We start from the raw sequence: 19709 nt of genomic DNA, 5'->3' as shown, positions 1-19709 counted from the left end.
GGGTGAACTCTTCCTCATCGTGCACGAGGCTCAGCCTCATACAATTTAAGGTGCTGCACAGGGCACACATGACCGGGACAAGGATGAGTTGGCTTTTTGGGGGTGAGGACAGGTGTGTTAGGTGCTCAAGGAGCCCAGCAAATCACACCCATATGTTCTGGGCATGCCCAGCGCTGGAGGAATTTTGGAAGGGCGTAACGAGGACGGTGTCGAGGGTGGTAGGATCCAGGATCAAGCCGGGCTGGGGGCTCGCAATATTTGGGGTGGCAGAGGAGCCGGGAGTGCAGGAGGCGAATGAGGCCGGAATTCTGGCCTTTGCGTCCCTGGTAGCCCGCCGAAGGATTCTTCTTCAGTGGAAGGATGCGAGGCCCCCAAGCGTGGAATCCTGGATCAACGATATTGGCGGGGTTTATTAAGTTGGAGAGGGTGAAATTCGCCTTTAGAGGGTCGGTACAAGGGTTCTTTAGGCGGTGGCGACCATTCTTAGACTTCCTGGCAGAGTGGTAGACATTGGTCAATGGCAGCAGCAACTCTGGGGGGGTGGGTCACTTTATTTTTTTTTGTTTTTGTTATTTACACTGGAGGGTCTGCGCGGGTGTATATACTTGTTGTATTAAGTCAGGGTGTTAATGTTAATTTATTATTTATGTACAGGGGGGAGGGAGGTATGGAGAGTTGTTTTTCTGGACTGTGTTTTGTACTTAACCCTGTTGGGTTTCTTTTTCATTTTGTTATTGATATTTTATGAAAACCTTTAATAAAAATTATTTTTTTTAAAAACGAAATTAATTCTAGATCAAATTTTTTCTGCTTTATAAAAAGCAACACTATAATAATGGCAGGGTGATGACCTAAATTGCAGTTCTTATCCATATCCAAGTAAAATATACTGACTGTTGGTTCTCGGTACTCAGATTAACTATTGATAAATTATCAGCATCCATGTCACAATTGCTAACCTATCGTTGTGTCCAGTCACGCAGTAACTAGATGGCATATTCCTAGCTGGCAATTGTCTGCCATGAAACCAGCTAGTGATAAAAACATTTTAATGGAAAGTGTAACTTGACCATCCTTACAGCTAATACATCATTCAAACAAGATGTCGGGTTGATTCCTCAAATTTTCCCCTTTGTTCTTGAAAATGGTGAATCATGTTTTCTTATAAGAACATAAGAATTAGGAGTAGGGGTAGGCCATCTGGCCCCTTGAGCCTGCTCCGCCATGCAATAAGATCGTTGCTGATCTTTTTGTGGACTCAGCTGCACTTACCCGCCTGTTCACCAGAACCCTTAATTCCTTTACTGTTCAAAAATCTATCTATCTTTGCCTTAAAAACATCCAAAGGGATGCTGCAGCTGTTACCTGCCTAAGTGGTCATGCCATGTGTGACATAGGAAGGGCATATTGGCTAGGTATTCCTCTGTGGGGGCATCACAATATAACCGGGAGCAGCCATCAGTCAATCAGCACACATGCACTTCCCATGGGGTCACATTGTATTGATTGGCTTGGGAACCTGGGCTGATAAGTTCCATTCTCTGGCTTTGGTGCCAGTTAATCTGCCAAAACTGTAGCAAAGACCATCAAACAAAAACCTTGGAGAGGATGCAGAGATGGTTTGCCAAACTGGATGAGAGATATAGCTGTGTAGAGAGACTGGAGAAGCTGGGATTGTTCCACTTCGAGCAGGGAAGATTAAGGAGATTTAACAGAGATTTTCAAAATTATAATGGGTTTGATAGAATAAATAAGGAGAAACAATTTCTACTGGCAGAGGATCAGTAACTAGAGAACACAAATTAAAGTGAATTGATATAGAGCCAGAGGGGAGTAGAGAATTTTTTTTTTTCATGTACCCAGTGGTTATGATCTGAGATACACTGCCTAAAAAGATGGTGGAAGCATATTCAATAATAACCTTCAAAGGTAAATTTGATAAATACTGTACTTGAAAGGGGGAAAAATGCAGGTCAGTGGGGATCTAATAGGATAGCTATTTTAAAGAGCCGTCACAGATACAATGAGCTGCCTGACCTCTACTGTTGAATATCAGTAAACTCAGAACAGATCTGAAATATAAGATTCTGAAGAATATTCCTGGCATACAAACTATTACCATTGGCCAACAGACTGTGGAGCAAATAACCTGTGATGATTGTCGCTTTAAGGGCAACACAGCAGGGTAAGGGTCACATGGCCCATGCAGCCAATCGGGACTCAATGTGCAATCACTGGGGGGTTTTGCATCACAGATGGCTGCACATTCCTGCACTAACTGGTGAACGGATAAATTTTGTACACTCAGCAGCTTTTATGTACCTTTTTCAGCCCTTTCCATCTCACAAACCTCGACAGATGTGCCATAGAGAGCATCCTATCCGGCTGCATCACAGCTTGGTATGGCAACTGCTCGGCCCAAGAAAGCAAGAAACTGCAGAGTGTGGTGAACTCAGCCTAACGCATCACACAAGCTTGCCATCTTCTCATTGATTCTGGCTACACCTCCCGCTGCCTCAGGAAGGCAGACAACATTGTCAGAGACCCCTCACACCCAGGCTTTGCTAATTTCCAGACCATTCCATCAGGCAGAAGATACAGAAGTCTGAAGGCCCGCACATCCAGACATAGGATCAGCTTCTTCCCCACAGCTATTAGACTGCTCAAAGACTCTCCCTTGGACTGATCTGTTCCCTGTAAGAACGCTATTCACGACACCCTATGCTGTTCTTCCTCATGTATTGCTTGTTTGGCCCTTGTTCCGCACTGTAACCAATCACTATTTGTTGATGTACCATTTGCCAATGTACTCTGTCGATTATTCTTTTGTCTACTATGTATGTACTGTGTACGTTCCCTTGGCTGCAGAAAAATACTTTTCACTGTACTTCGGTACATGTGACAATAAATATCAATCAATCAAACCAACATTTTGGAGCTAGCTAGCCGTGAGGCTGTTGTACGATTTTTAGTAATAAATATCTTTGGTTTTCACTAATGAACTCTATGAAAGTGCATTATTGGGCGGCATGGTGGCGCAGTGGTTAGCACTGCTGCCTACACGCTGAGGACCCCTGTTCGATCCCAGCCCCACGTCACTGGGGTGTTGAGTTTGCACATTCTCCCCGTGTCTGCCTGGGTTTTGCCCCCACAACTCAAAAGATGTGCAGGTTAGGTAGATTGGCCCCACTAAATTGCCCCTTAATTGGAAAAAAATAATTGGGTACTCTAAATTTATAATATATATGCAGAGCTATGTCAAGGTCGCTGAGTAATCAATCAACCAAGATGTTACAAGTATACAATGTGGAAGAGCTTAGCACCAGTGATTCTGATATTCACTCTATGTTTAATCTAAAAACAGGCAAGATAGACCCTATTACTAAAATACTCCAGGTAAATGGGGAAGTCTTTTAAGATGGCTGTGGATATAGGGCATCAGCCATTTTGTTGGATGAGGGTACATTTCAGTACCTTAGGGAGGGAGTCCTACCATAGAACTTGAAGATCACTTTAGCCAAGTTGAAGACTTATATGAGAGAAGCAATAAAAATAAAAGGCACCACCATGGTACCTGTAAGCTATGGACAACAGTCTACCCAGCTCCCCGTGATAATAGTGGATTAGCCGTCCATAAAGGACCAAGCCGTCTCAGCCGCGATTGGTTTAAAGAAATCAAGTTGAATTGGGCTGAGGTTTTTTTTTTTAAACTTAAGAGTACCCAATCAATTTTTTCCAATTAAGGGGCAATTTAGCACGGCCAGTCCACGTAGCCTGCACATCTTTGGGTTGTGGGGTGAAACCCATGGAAACACGGGGAGAATGTGCAAACTCCACACGGACAGTGACCCAGAGCCGAGATCGAACCTGGGACCTCGGCGCCGTGAAGCAACAGGGCTAACCCACTGCGCCACCGTGCTGCCCGGGCTGAGGTTTTTTAAGTGTGGGAAGGGGAACTGCCCGAACTGTTAAGAAAATACGAGAGCATCTTCTGCGATGAATTAGGCAAAATCAAAGCGCTACAAGCTAAGATCTATGTGGATCCAGAGGTGACTGGTACGATATGCCTTACGAGAGAAAGTGGATACGGAATTAAAACGAGTTGGAGGAAAGGTGTTATACAGCCTGTTTAGTTCTTGGAATGGGCAGCACCTATAGTCCCCGTATTGAAAGTGGACAAGACCATCTGCATTTCAAGCGATGAAAAGCTAACAGTTAATCAGGCTGTCAAGCTGGATAAATAACCAATCCCAAGAATTGAAGACATATATGCAAAGCTGGCTGGAGGTCAATCTTCCACAAAGCTGGATATGAGTCACGCATACCAGAAACTTGGATTAGATGACGCTTCCTGGGGTATGTCACAATAAATGCACAAAGGCCTGCTCCAGTACACCCGCCTACCTTTTGGTGTGTCTTTGGCATGTGCAATATTCCGAAGGACAGGGGCTACCGCGGGTTGTACTATACCTTGATGATGTCCTTATAACTGGATCAAGGGCGAGCATTTAGCAAATTTAGACGAGGCGTTAAAGAGATTTCAGGAGGCAGGAGTTCGCCTCAAGAAAGAGAAGTGGCACTTTCAAGCCACTGAGGTGACCTACCTGGGGCACCGTGTAGATGCACATGGATTACACCCTGTGGAAGACAAGGTCAATGTGATAAAAGAGGTGGCTGCCCCACAAACACAACTAAACTCAAATATCTTTTGGGGATGGTAAACTACTATGGACTTTTTTTAACCAAACTTCTCAATGGTATTGGCCCCCTTGAACACCATCGCTGGTCTTAGAAGGCACCCCAGGAGGAATCTTTCAGCAGAGTAAAACAATTGCTGCATTCCTCAAACCTGTGAGCAGAATTCAACCCATCTAAAGAACTGATATTGACCTGCGACGCCTCTCCATATGGTGTTGGTGCAGTGTTGTCCCACAATATGGGCAACGGCTCTGAAAGACTGATAAGGTATGTATCGAGAACCCTTCAGAGGCTGTAAAAGACTGCTCACAAATTGAAAAGGAAGGACTATCAATAGTCATTGGCGTCAAGAAATTCCACCAGTACTCATATGGTAGACACTTCACCATAGTTTTTGACCACAAACCGCTCTTCGGTCTCTTCAACGATGAGAAGACTACCTTTGACTACCGTAGCAAGAATTCAACGACAGGCGTTAATTCTGTCAGCCTATGAATATGTTTGCAAGTACCAACCTGGGCCACACACAATGAATGCGGATGCTTTTAGCCGCCTACCCTTGCAAGAAAGTACCAGTACCACAAGGAATCATCATGGCATTACATTTCTTCAACACATTGCCAGTTTTGGCAAAGCAGATCAGGAGCCAGTCTTGGTGAAGCAGATCAGGAATAGAGATCCACTTCTATCCAAAGTGAGAGACGCAATACTTATAGGATGGATAAATGAGCCAGTTTCTGAGGAAATGAAACCATTCTTTACTCACAAGAATGAATTGAGTTGTCAGGATGTCATCATAGAGCAAGAGTAGTCATTCCTGTACCAGGCAGAGAGCCTAATTCCTAACTGAATTATACAGCGCCTGTGCCAAAAGAGGTACCCATTATTGCAGTTCCTGTTAACGTCGCCTCAAACTACAGAATTACGCTGCTCAACAAGAAACATAACCTCCCCAAGACTCGATTTAGAATTGTCCAACTCAGGTATATAATGAAAGAGAAAATGCTGGAAAATCTCAGCAGGTCTGGCAGCATCTGTAGGGAGAGAAGAGAGCTAACGTTTCGAGTCTGATGACTCTTTTGCACATTTAGGACTGAGTGAATTAGTTCTTGAAATTGTATAAAGGACTTGAAGGGGGAGAGATATAGATTATCCCTTGAAGGGCAACACAGCAGAATAAGGGTCACATGGCCTGTGACTAATCGGGACTCAATGTGGAATAAAACCATGGTGAGAGAGTCTCTTGGGCAAAGAGACAGTTTGGGAGCTAGCCACAACAATGAGACTGCTGCACAATTCTTATTAATGAATATCTTTTGATTTCACTGATGGAGTCTGTGAAAGTGCATCATTACGTAGCCATAGGAACTTGTTGTCTGTGGGCCACTATCACACCACACATTTCAATGGTCACTTGAACCTTCAGGATGAGCATCAAGAGTGTTTTTAATCAGGGTTCGTTTTCCCAATGGGGTTGCATGTTGGAAGAATGATTTGTCAACAGTCAGCAAACGTGGCTCCAGCCTCACACTTTTGCGTCATACACTACACACACACAGTTTGTGTTTCCTATCAGTTCCAGATATTTGGCTCTCTGTACGTGTCATTGCCTCGGTCTGCCCTGCCAGACACTCCTTCTTCCCCCCCAGCATCGATGCCAGACGGACTCTCTCTCAATCCGTGTGTGTTTGTGTTCTGTAAAGCGGGAGAGCAAAGTAGCAACACGCCTCCCTTTCCTTCCCTCTCTGACCAATCTCGCTCAGTTTCACTTTCATCGCCATTCAGAGAAGAGACTGCCCAGTTCTGTCTGTGCGAGAGACCTAGAGGCTCCTGTGGCTCAGCGAGAAGGCGTCTTCTAAGGTCTATTCCCCCCTTCCCAGAGCCTGGATCTTCCAACTTGTTCTTGCAACTGCGCCAGACATGTTCAACGCCGACTCTTCCTGTAGGTATTGTCCCCGCGGTGTACGGAGTCTTGAATTTAAACCCATATTTAAAAACCATCCTCTCGATTGGAAGGACTGCATTTTTTTTGTAACGCAGTATTAATCTGTAAAGAATGGCGTGTCTGTTCAAAATGGTTTCACTGAGAGTTGTGCATGGTAGAGCCGGGGGAATGTGGAAGCCATGTGCCGATCTCTCGCAGTGCTCCGAGACTGGCAGTCTTGGATGAGAATCGTGCCCGTCCCTGACCGAAAAACGCTTCCATTTTGTAGCAAACCATTAATGCTTGATCAATTCCCGGTCTCTGCTGGTCTACAGCAAGCAGCCGATCTTTGTTCCTCCGGCACGCCTCTTTCAGAAAGACTGGAAAAGGAGCTGTGTTTGCGATCGATGGGATGGGAAATTGCTTTATAACCACCCCTTGAAAATATCAGGGAAAAGAATGGAGAGGAGAGAAGGGAAATCAGCTTTGACCATGACCCTATAACTAGGTCAACAGACTCGACACGAGGTTGCCAGATTGGATAGACCCTCTAATTTTACTGCTGTGTGTGATTTTATTGCGGTTGCTATTTCCAATATTGCCCTTGCAACGCAGCAGTAACTGCATTTCAAAAGTCCTCAGTTAGTTGTAAAGTGCTTTGGGACATCCTGAGGTCGGGAAAGGCAGTATATAAATGGAAGTTCTGCTGCTCTTGGGTACCATTAAAAAAACACGTTGCAAAGAATCAGTCTTCTGTCCCTAAATGGTTAACCTGTGGAGCACCTTTGGAACCTTTTCCTACGTTAAAGGCAAAGGTTGTGCAGGAGAAATGGCTGACTGTCCAGATGGCTAATTGTACTCAAGGTGCCTGTAGTCGCTTATCAAATATTTGCCAACATTAAGTAACCAAATAACTCGCAATGATCACAGATCATGTGACCTAAGAGAGTCTATTTCTCTAATTTTTACTTCGCAGATGCACAACTTTCTGGATTCCTGGTCAGTCACTTGTGGTATTGGATCATGATACACTATTCTCTCTTTATTTAATGTTTCTCTGCTCACCATTCCCTTAGATTTTTTTGACAAGACATTTCAGTTAATTTGTGAGTAACTACCCAAAGATTTTAGCAAGTGTGCTCTGACAGATGCTGCGTCTGTTTAATTAGCACCTATTAATGTGATGCCGTGAGCTGCTGCCTGTAAGGATATTTAATACATGGCTTCCTATATCTGTACGTGATCCGTTTGGTGTTTATGTGGATTTTGATTGATTGACATGCTGACAAATGCAAGGAGTGTATGGAATAAACTAGATGAGCTGCAGGCACAAATGCAAGTTGAGGGCTATGATGAAGTAGCTATTACAGAGACATGGCTGTAGGATGGTCGGGATTGGAAACTAAATATACCCTGTTATAAAGTTTACTGGAAGGATAGGGAAGATGGCAGAGGGGGTGGAGTAACCTTACTAATCAGAAATACTATCACTTCAATGTTGAGGGAGGGTATAACAAGGGGAAAGCATCCAGTGAAGACCATATGGGTGGAACTGAGGAACGAAAAAGGATCTAAAACTATGATGGGTGTTGTGTATCGACTCTGGTAGTTCTGAGGTGCTAGATTGTAGAAATTAGGCAAGTATGTAGCAAAGGCAGGGGGGTTTCAACTTAAACATAGATTGGGGGAGTCAGACAAGCACCTGTCAGAAAGGTAGTGAATTTCTGGAATGTGTCCGGGATATCCTGCAGCAATATGTTCTGGAGCAACAAGGGGACTGGCAATATTAGATTTTGTTCTGAGTAATGAGCCCAATTTAATTAGTAGCCTAAATGTGCCCAAATATTGATCGAATAATGATCATAACATGATTGAATTCAGTGTAGTGTTTGAAAGTGAAAAGCACATTTCAGACACTAGAAATTTAGAATTTGGGTAAAGCTGACTTCAATGGGATGAGACAGACTGCCCACGGTAAACTGGGAAGATTTGTTAATAGGTCAAACGACTGAAGACGAGTAGAGAATATTTAAAGAAACATTGAATGAGATACAGAGCAAGTATATACCCCTGAGAGGAAAAGGCTCAGCTTCACAAAAAAAGCAGCCATGGACAATTAAAGAGTTTAGGGACAGCATAAAACTAAAAGAAAGGGCTGACAAAAATGCAAGAAATAGCACAGATGCGGATGAATGGGATAGATACAAAGATAATAAGGGCGACTAGAAGGGATTATGAAATGAAACTTTCAAGGGACGTCAAAATCAATCAGAAGATATTTTATAGTTATCTAAAGGGAAGCCAAGGTGGTCAAGAGCAATGCAGGCCCACTGAAAGCTGAAAATTGAGATATTGTCAGTGATAATGCGGATTGGCATATAGAACAATTACATTGCCTCAGTATTTACAGTTGAAAAGGAGCATAACTAAGGCGGCATGGTGGTGCAGTGGTTAGCACTGCTGCATCACGGCGCTGAGGACCAGGGTTCGGCCCCGGGTCACTCTCTGTGTGGAGTTTGCACATTCTCTCCGTGTTTGTGAGGGTCTCACCCCCACAACCCAAAGATGTGCAGGGTAGGTGCATTAAAAAAAAAGTTATAATTAAGAGTATGCAACTTCTTTTCCAATTAAGGGGCAATTCAGCTTGGCCAATCCACTTACTTTCACATCAAGGAGCCCTAACAAAACTGGAGTCAGAGGGAATCGGGGGGGAAAACTCTCCACTGGTTGAAGTCATACCTTACACAAAAGAAGATGGCTGAGGTTGTTGGAGATCAGTTATCTCAGTCCCGGGACATTACTGCAGGAGTTCCTCAGGGTCGTGTCGTCGGTCCAATCAATTTCAGCTGCTTCATCAGTGAACTTCCTTCCAACAATATCAATGACCATCGTTGCAATCTACTAGCTGCCAAAGACGGTAAACTTTTTATGCAGCACAAGATTGCAGTCAAGGGTCGATGATCTGTCAAAAGAGTAAAATGACGCCCATAAAGGGAACGGTGGAACCTTCTTTTCCTAGATGAGTGTAATTCTTTTCTGTGCTAGTAAGAGTGCGTGAAGCAAATGCTAATTGATCAATCTCCTCCTGAAGGCATAATGTGCGAGTCGACTGCACCAACCCCATAGGGTGAACCATCACAAGCTAATTGCAACTTAATTCTTGGATTATAATGAACCAACAGCTCTGACTTCAGTAAAGCTTCTTTCATTTCATTGTCTACATTCTCACATTCTTCTGACCACTGCAATGATGGTTTGAGTGGCACAGTAGCAAGGTGGTTAGCACTGTAGCTTCACAGCGCCAGGGACCTGAGTTTAGTTCCCGGCTTGGGTCACAGTCTGTGCGGAGTCTGCACGTTCTCTCCATGTCTGAGTGGGTTTCCTCCGGGTGCTCCAGTTTCATCCCACAAGTCCTGAAAGACATGCTTGTTAGGTCAATTGGACATTCTGAATTCTCCCTCAGTGTATCCGAACAGGCACCGGAGTGTGGCGACTCGGGGATTTTCACAGTCACTTCATTGCAGTGTTAATGTAAGCCTGCTTGTAACACTAATAAAGATTATTATTATTACTATAAATTAACCACTTCCAGTTTGCTTGCTGGTGACTTTCTGCACATGCTTATTAGAGCGATACTTGGGGCATATGGTGTATGAGTGAGATTTTATTAAAATTCTGTGTTTTAGGCAGATAGGGAATTGTTTTATATTCTGCTCTCCCTCAGGACATATTAGAGGCTTGAGAATTTTGTAACTGCTTAGATTATAATAATGTGCAGTTCTTCTCTGCAGTGTACTGGTAACTTACAGAAGGACTGGATAGCATGCTACAGTTAACAGCATATAGTGTTACTGTATTCTGTGTCACTATCATACAATGGCAGTATTTCTCAATCATTGAAAATATAGAACAGTTGGTGTATTACTAAATATTAGTGGATTGTTGATGCTGTAGCTGCAACTCAGCATTGTTTTTTTTACTGAGATTGACTGGAGACACACCTAGTTTTCAGTACTTCGATTAATTATAAGACTCCTGACAAATGTTGTAAGATCTGACAAATGTTTGCAAAATTGTATTTTGCCTCTACTGAGTTAAGAAAGAAGAAGTGCGAAGTGTGTTATTGCTAAATGATCCAGTTCAGTTGATAATAGCAGTTACAAGATGGTTTTGTTTCGCAAGATGCTTGCTGAAGCTTGCAGTGAATTGTGAGGACCAGCTTTTTCATTACTCGTGTTTGATATCATGTTTGTTTTATTGTGAAAGGTATTCCCTCCCCATTTTGTTAGAGCAGCTGGTGCCACGCAAAATCCATGTGAGTGGATAGGCTATGATATGATTTCTGAAACCCCTGATGTGGTAGTTCAAGGGCGATTGTTAATCCTTCCAGTTCCACCCTCACTTGGTGTTTTCCCCATCCCTGGTCTTTTAGTGAGACATATTTTTGCCCTTGCCTTGCCTACAGTGACATAAACATAGTGTATAGGTTATAGACCAGATACGAGCTGCTATCACTCTCACGATTCGCCAACACACACTGCCTCTTGCTCAGGTATTTCACATTCTTCTTGTCATAGGATGAATGACCCCACCCTACAGGCCTGAGCAATACTTAATAGCTGTGGTTAGACTGCTCTTTCCGATGACCCTATTTGGCAGATGCTTGTCAGAATTTAGTTGTGTCACCGACAGGCTACAATAGTGTGAGCATGGCCACCCTCCACAGAACAGTGGAGGGCCAACTCTGACCAGAATCATCAGCATATTTCAGTGTTCGGGGAGTACTGTCAGATTTTATAATAATCTTTATTATTGTCACAAGTAGGCTTACATTAACACTGCAATGAAGTTACTGTTAAAATCCCCTAGTCGCCACACTCCAGCGCCGTATTCGGGTACACAGAGGGAGAATTCAGAATGTCCAATTCACCTAACAAGCACGTCTTTCGGGACTTTGTAAATGATTTTGTAAATGTGAACCATTTAGCTAAATTTGAGCAGTGGAATTTTGTGATTTCAGAACAGATGCTGGACGAAATCTTCTACATGGAGGAGTGTGGCAGGATTTTAAAAAACTATTGGTTAAACTGGGGCAGAATTGGAGTTGAATATGATTGAAGTCCAAAGCTTCTTGATGTACTAATTGTGACATACAATGAGGTTGAAGGGAATTGTTCTAAATTAATAAATAGGTTAAAAGGATTGGATCAGCAGATAGCATACAGCATCTTAATAAGTCTGCTGCTACAAGTTGCATTTATATAGCCCTTTACTGCAGCAAAACATTTAGAACATTGTCAAATAAAATTTGACGCTGAACCACATAAGGAGATATTAGGATAAGTGACCAAAAACTTGGGTGAAAGATGTTGGTTTAAGGAGTGCCTTAATGGATATGACCGAGGTGGAAAGATTTAAAGCGTAGGACAGAGGTAGCTGAAAGTGCACACAGTCCAAAAAGGTTTTTGATGATTAAATGCATCCATACTCAAGGTACTCCATCATCAGTGGGTTTCCTCCGGGTGCTCCCACAGTCCAAAGATGTGCAGGTTAGGTGGATTGGCCATGCCAAATTGTCCCTTCGGGTCCAAAGATGTGCAGGTTAGGTGGATTGGCCATGCTAAATTGTCCCTTCAGGCCCAAAGATGTGCAGGTTAGGTGGATTAGCCATGCTAAATTGCCCCTTCGGGTCCAAAGATGTGCAGGTTAGGTGGGTTGACCATGATCAATGCGCAAACTTATGAGGATAGGACGAGGCAATGGGCCTAGGCACAGTGTTCTATCAGCATGCTGGTGCAGACTCAAATGTCCGAATGGCCTCCTGCATTGTTCGGATTCGATGGATCAGCTGAACTCTTGAGCTTTTGCATGCTAATCTCTTGTTTTATATGATATATCTCTCACGATTGGAGTTCAGATCAAGGGACTTAGTTGAAGCAGGATTAGAAGGTGGGAGTAATCAGACCCGTGTACAGATGCAATTCTGTCCCTATTTTAAAGTCATAGGTTCAGTCCTTATGATATTTCCACAATAAATTCTTGGGTCTACATTTGTAGTCGGAATGACCTATGTAAACTTTGCTGTTATATAGTTACACCTGTGCACAAGCGCTGGCATTGCAACACTGCTTTCAGGGAAGGAGAGCATGTGGTTACAGTGGGAAGTTTACATGGGAAGTGAAAGGGCTTGTGCATGCGCAAAAGGTCCTAGGCATATCGGGTGTTGGGTGTTTCCGACCTCCACCCTCACCGTTAAGGTAGGTTTCACTTCATAATATGACCTGAGAGCAAAGTTACCCCCACTCGCGCCTAGAAGTTTGGAAATGTTATAGCAATGGAGTAGATGCTGCTGTTTTGAGCTTGAGAGGTGATATATATTAGGGGGAAATGGGGGTTTACCCTGCATCATGACCAGTTTTAACTGTAGCTTACCTTGCTGCATTTCAACAAGTGCGCAATTTTAAACTTTCCATTCTGCCCTTGCAGCTTTTCTATTCAGTGTATTGAGTGAAGACAGTGAAAGGGTGCCGCTTGAGACAGGAGACACTACAGTCCAATAATTTGACCCTGCTGTTTTCTGGGAGCACAAAAGATCATGAGAAACCGCACCTTGTACCAGTGGGTATGTTGTAGATTTCTCAGATCTATACTTTCGGCTTTAGGTTTGATTGCAGACATGTTATGGATTACTGCTGTTCAGTTGCGCTGTGTGAAGGTTTTCTTTTGATTTTCGGATTTGTTACTAATTAGCTGCTGAATTAGTACTTCTAGAATTCCTCATCGAGCTAACAGATGCAACAGTGAAAACTAGCCAATACTGGATGTACATAGAAACATAGAAAATCGAAGCGTGGGAGGCCATTCGGCCCTTCAAGCCTGCTCCGCCATTCATTCTGATCATGGCTAATTATCAAGTTCATTTGGGCAGCACGATAGCACAAGTGGAAAGCACTGTGGCTTCACAGCGCCAGGGTCCCAGGTTCGATTCCCCGCTGGGTCACTGCTTGTGCGGAGTCTGCACGTTCTCCACATGAGTTTAGAAGGATGCGGGGGGATCTTATTGAAACATAAAATTATGAAGGGAATAGATAGGATAGATATGGGCAGGTTGTTTCCACTGGTCAGGGAAAGCAGAACTAGGAGGCAAAGCCTCAAAATAAGGGGAAGTAGATTTAGGACCGAGTTTAGGAGGAACTTCTTCACCCAAAGGGTTGTGAATCTCTGGAATTCCTTGCCCAGTGAAGCAGTTGAGGCTCCTTCTTTAAACATTTTAAAGAAAAAGATAGATACCTTTCTAAAGAATAAAGGGATTCGGGGATATAGTGTACGGGCCGGAGAGTGGAGCTGAGTCCACAAAGATCAGCCATGATCTCATTGAATGGCGGAGCAGGCTCCAGGTGGCCTACTCCTGCTCCTAGTTTTTATGTTCTTATGTCTGCGTGGGTTTCATCCGGGTGCTCCGGTTTCCTCACACAGTCCAAAGACGTGCAGTCCCAACCCTTCAGCCCTTTAGCCGCAAGAGCTTTATATAATTCCTTCTTGAGATTACAAATGGTTTTGGCTTCAACTACTTTTTGTGGTGGTGAATGCCACAGAATTCACCACTCTGAATGAAGAAATCTCTCCTCACCTCAGTCCTAAAAGATTTATCCCCTATGACCCCTAGTTCTGGACTCTCCCACTATCGGGAACGTTCTTTCTGAATCTATCCTGTCAGAATTTTATCAGTTTCTATGAGATTCCCTCTCACTCTTCTAAACTCCAATTAATATAGTCCTAACTGACTTAGTCTCTCCTTGTATGACAGTTTCGCCATCCCAGGAATCAGCCTGGTAAAGCTTTGCTGCACTCCCTCGATTGCAAGAACAGATAACGACATTCGAACTGCACACAATACTCCAAGGGTGGCCTCACCAATGCCATATACAATTTCAGAAAAACATACCTATTCCTACACTCAAATTCTCTCCATATGAAGGCTAACATAACCGTTTGCGCTTTCAGCGATTGATGCACAAGGACAACAAGGTCTCGCTGAGTATCCACCTCTCAATTTGCACCCATTCAAATAATAATCTGCCTTCCTAGTATTGCTACCAAAGCGGATAACCTCACATTTATCCACATTATATTGTATCTACCATGCATATGCCCACTCACTCGGACTGTTCAAATCACACTGAAGCATCTCTGCATCCTCCTCCCAGCTCCCCCTCCCCCAATTTTGTATGATCTGCAAATTGGGAGATACTACATTTAATTCCCTTGTCCAAATCATTAATATATAATGTGAACAGTTGGGGTCCTAGTACAGATTCTTGCGATACCCCACTAGTCACTGCCTGCCAATCAGAAAAAGAGCCATTTATTCCAACTTTTTGTTAACCAGCTTTCTATTCATCTCAAGACACTACCTGTAATCGTTCGCGTTTTAACTTTACATAGTAATCTATGTGAGACCTTGTCAAAAGCCTTCTGAAAGTCTAAAGAAACCGCATCTCCCTGGTCAACGCTACATCATCAAAGAATTCCAGTGGATTTGTTAAGCATGATTTCCCTTTTGTAAATCCATGCTGACCTTGTCTGAATATACCACTGCTTTCCAAATGCTGTGCTATGAAATCCTTGATAATGGACTCCAGCAACTTCCCCACTACCCACGTTAGGCTCACTGGTCTATAGTTCCCTATTCTCTCTCTAGCTCCTTTTTTGAATAGCGGGGTTATATTAGCTGCCCTTCAATTTGTAGGAACCATTCCAGAGTCCAAAGAATTTTGGAAAATGACCACCAATGGATCTACTGTTTCTAGGGCTACTTCCTTAACTACTCTGGGATGAAGATTATCAGGCGCTGGAGATTTATCCGCCTTCAATCCCATTAATTTCCCCAAAACCATTTCTCTACAAATACTGGTTTCCTTCAGCTACTCACTAAAACTTATGTTTCTCAGAACTGTATGCAGGTGTCAGTATATCACTATCTGAAAGGTGGAGGGGCGGGTGGGAAACAAAATTTGTTAGAATTTTAAGGTCCAAGCGGACATGCTGACATAAAATGTCAACTAAGCAGATGCAATGTTCAAGTGGTTTTATTACGCATGTGGGGAGCAGACTTCTCTGACCATGTTCAAAATAAGCGCAGTTTATATAAGTTTTATGATCTCCTATAACCAACAGCATTAGGTAGCCAAAGGCTGCAGCACGATGACCTCTGGTGTACTGATAATTACCTTACCGCACAGTCATACTTTAGTAATTGCATTACAGAAACTCTGCAATGTTTTACAATCACACTCTAGAAATTAACTGGCAGCGATTATAGCCATACGAGATAAAAAAATTAATGGCCTCCAGAGACAGCAAAGAATTTGTATTGATTTTAAGTAAAATGATGACAGAAGTAAATGGATGTGTCCACAATCATCTGATTGTAACAGTGGCCTCCTCCATTTCTTAATTAGGTTACATGATGATGGTAATCCTGTGATATTGTTGTGATGTTGGAATGCCTGGGATTTAAACACCCCCCACACACATACACACACCCATTCTCTATGTCCATTTGTTAGGATACAGACTACTTGCGGGACGAGGTGGTCGAGTGGTTAAGGCGATGGACTGCTAATCCATTGTGTTATGCACGCGTGGGTTCAAATCCGATCCTCGTCGATTTTTTGGACAGCACGGTAGCATTGTGGATAGCACAATTGCTTCACAGCTCCAGAGTCCCAGGTTCGATTCCGGCTTGGGTCACTGTCTGTGCGGAGTCTGCACATCCTCGCCGTGTGTGTGTGGGTTTCCTGCGGGTGCTCCGGTTTCCTCCCACAGTCCAAAGATGTGCAGGTTAGGTGGATTGTCCATGATAAATTGCCCTTAGTGTCCAAAATTGCCCTTAGTGTTGGGTGGGGTTACTGGGTTTATGGGGATAGGGTGGAGTTGTTGACATTGGGTAGGGTGCTCTTTCCAAGAGCCGGTGCAGATTCGATGGGCCGAATGGCCTCCTTCTGCACTGTAAATTCTATGATGATAATCTATGATGATAATCTACATAAATTACTTTGAACTAGCGTCCATTTGTTATTTCTCAAATTTCATCTATGCTTATCATACTATTTCTGCAAGACAGGAGCTGAGCTCTTTGCACAATTGGAGCTCTTTTGTAGAGCTGTGGTTGTCTGCGTATGTCACTCTAACTGCTGGTCATAACCGACAGTCTAAAGACAAATTCTGCACCTTCACTTGCTGAGCTAGTTTTCATAGAATCCCTACAAATGCAGAAGGGGGCCATTCAGCCCATCGAGTCTGCATCAACCCTCTGAAAGAGAACCCTACCTAGGCCTACTCCCCCGTCCTATCCCTGTATCCCGACCTAACCTGCACATCTTTAGTCTGTGGGAGGAAACCTGAGCACCCGGAGGAAACACATGCAGACACGGGGAAAATGTGCACACCCCAGACTGACAGTCGCCCAAGGTCAGAATTGAACCCAGATACCTGGCGCTGTGAGGCAGCAGTGCTAACCATTGTGCCGCTGTTTATTTTTTAGTGCTTGTTAACTTTAAAAGCAGCATGCATATGTAGAACCTTCACCAGGAAAGCTGGAAAATCCAAATAGGGAGTTATAGGACAGGTAAAACACATATCTGAGAGATGACAGTATGTTGAAAGTCTTTGGAGACTGAAGCTGAGTTGGCAGTTCAGAAGGACAGAAAGGCCCAAGGGTAGGCTTTTCAGGAAGGTGGCGAGAATGATGTTTTCCAACGTGTAGGAGGATGGTACCCACAGATTGGGAACCATTTACAATGTCAGCTATCATGGGTGCCAGGAAGGGATGTTGGGTGTTCAGTGGGAATACTGTGAGGAAGCAGGAAGTGGATAAGATGTACTTGGAGGGAATTGGGGGAGAAACTAGAGGGAGGTAGGTGTTCAAACTTATGGTGTGGGTCCTGGGAAAGCATTGTCTTGGTAGGCATAGAGAAGTAAGATTCTGCTACTACTGGAAGAGGCTGTTTATATTTGTGGATGCAGCTGTGTGCATACTGTCCTTGGATTGTTATACCAGGAATTCAGTTTTGTGGAGAGACCAGATAATCTGGGGTTGTTCTCCATAGAGCAGAGAAGATTACGGTGCGATTTGATAAAGAAGGTGTCTCTGATGTCAAAATAGTCAATACCAGAGGACACCAATTTAAGGTAAGTGACAAGCGAACCAGAGGAAACTTGAAACATTTACAGAAGTGAGTTTTGATCTGGAATACACCAGCTGAAAGTCTGGTGGAAGCTGATTCAAAGAGCTGTGATGAGTCAGATGTTGTCCTTCTGTGGTGTATTATTCTATGATTTTATCAAAACGGATGCACAGAACATCTGCCTGATGGTAGTTTAAACAACGACCAAAACTGTTGATGGGTGGCACGGTGACTCAGTGGTTAGCACTGCTGCCTCACGACGCTGAGGACCCGGTTTCGATCCCGGACCCGGGTCCCTGTCCGTGTGGAGTTTGCACATTCTTCCCGTGTCTGTGTGGGTCTCACCCCCACAACCCAAAAGATGAGCAAGGTAGGTTGATTGGCCATGCTAAATTGCCCCTTAATTGGGGAAAAAAAAGAATTAGATACTCTAAATGTATTTTAAAAAACTGTCACTGTTGGTTGACACTCTATTCGGCGTCTCCATTGCTTGCAGGTCACAAGTGTAGCCACTTAAAATGGCCAACTCCTGATTCAAAATGGCGAACGGCAAAGGCTGATGGGAAAGTCAGCCAACAAGACAAAAAACCAGCAGCTGCAGGTTGGTTGTGTATTTATCTCTGGAAAGGCCAGACAATATCGATACCAGCAACCATCAGCATAACAAAACAACAGCCATCTGCATACTAATGAGCAATCCCGGGAACAATAAGCAACATTTAGACACACAAAGCAAAACCAGACTCTTCGGCGCCAGCAGGAGCCTACACAAAAGGAGGTGAACGAGCACCTCAAGACCGCCCATCGATCAGGGAACCGCTCCAGCATTGGAGAAAATCGAACCAAGCAATTGGGACAAAGCCCAATCACTTGGGACCAGGTACAGGGGCCGCCCCGAAAGGCGGGAAGCCCCTGGGGTCTATAAGAATTGAGCCCCAAGTTCAAATCGCTCTCTTCTTCTCCACCTCTTCGCTCTCTTGACGCTCTTCTTGCTGCCCGGGTCACCCAGCAACAATGAACCAACATTGACTGTGACCGGAGCAGTGAAGATCGAAATTGTAAGTCTTAATTCAACGCTTGCTACGAGACAGGCGCTCCTAGCTACCAAGCCGTATCAACTTCGAATCCCGCAGGCTCAGGACCCGAACGAAAGGCCATTTTTTCCCCTGACCTGGTGGGCCAATCCAAAGTTAAGTATAGGCCTGTTAGTTGTAGAAGTAGCTTAGATGTAGAATTTGTGCCTGAGTAGCGATTACTGTGTATAATAAATGTGCTTTGATTTAAACCTTACTAATCGGTGTATTGGATTATTGATCATTACTCGGACTTGAACCTCGTGGCGGTATCATAAAGATACATGGCGACTCGAGAGCAAAGGTAATAAAACAGAGCAATTGAACTAAGGCAAAATCAGCAACACAAGTCACTTGCACTTTTCACACTTTTGAATGTGTCCAGCCATTTTGGTTTCTGAAGTTTCCGGTTTTGTAGCTGCCCGTGGCATGTTCTTGATTTTGTGCATATTATGCAGTAACTGCTGAAATGTCACAATAACTCTCTTGTGTCACAAAGCTGCCTCTTTGCGTGTCTGTTTGTAATAATTTGATAGAGGGACAGACTTTTAGGACTGCTTGGCAAGACAGCTAGGTTTTCCTTTTGTCATATATTCCAGAGTGAGTCCGTGAGCCTATTTCCCATTGCATTTAATATCAGCAAACAAAACGACCGTAACCATTTGTCAGGACTAGGCTAGAGTTTTAGTTTCTGAAACTCATTGCCACTCATTATAATTGGCACTATGATCAAGAAACGGGGAGCTTATGATGGACACCCAACAACATTAATATAAATCGGGTGGCACAGACTGGTGTATAACCTAAAGAGATAATTCTTCTGCG

General features: G+C 43.7%; 1 protein-coding gene and 1 non-coding gene across 7 annotated transcripts in view; both read left to right on the top strand.

Annotated features, from left to right (window-relative positions):
* LOC140393765 (suppressor of tumorigenicity 7 protein homolog) overlaps positions 1 to 19709 on the top strand; it is a 221064-nt gene that overhangs the window by 37060 nt on the left and 164295 nt on the right. The window contains exon 1 of one of the 6 annotated variants that reach the window (XM_072480156.1): positions 6329 to 6640. The exons of 2 other annotated variants lie outside the window; for them this stretch is intronic. In XM_072480156.1, the coding sequence (XP_072336257.1) occupies positions 6353 to 6640 (288 nt within the window). In that variant the 5' untranslated portion in view covers positions 6329 to 6352. Of the gene's footprint in view, positions 1 to 6328; positions 6641 to 19709 lie in introns of those variants that run through there. 3 more of the 6 variants (XM_072480154.1, XM_072480159.1, XM_072480153.1) reach the window with 3 other exon arrangements.
* On the top strand, positions 16210 to 16291 carry trnas-gcu (transfer RNA serine (anticodon GCU)). Its single transcript has one exon. It is a non-coding gene; the product is annotated as a tRNA-Ser (tRNA).

This window comes from Scyliorhinus torazame, chromosome 17, assembly GCF_047496885.1.
Source record: "Scyliorhinus torazame isolate Kashiwa2021f chromosome 17, sScyTor2.1, whole genome shotgun sequence".
Classification (NCBI taxonomy): Eukaryota; Metazoa; Chordata; class Chondrichthyes; order Carcharhiniformes; family Scyliorhinidae; genus Scyliorhinus; species Scyliorhinus torazame.
Note: the sequence above shows the minus strand (reverse complement) of the source record. Positions and strands in the feature narration are given on the sequence as shown.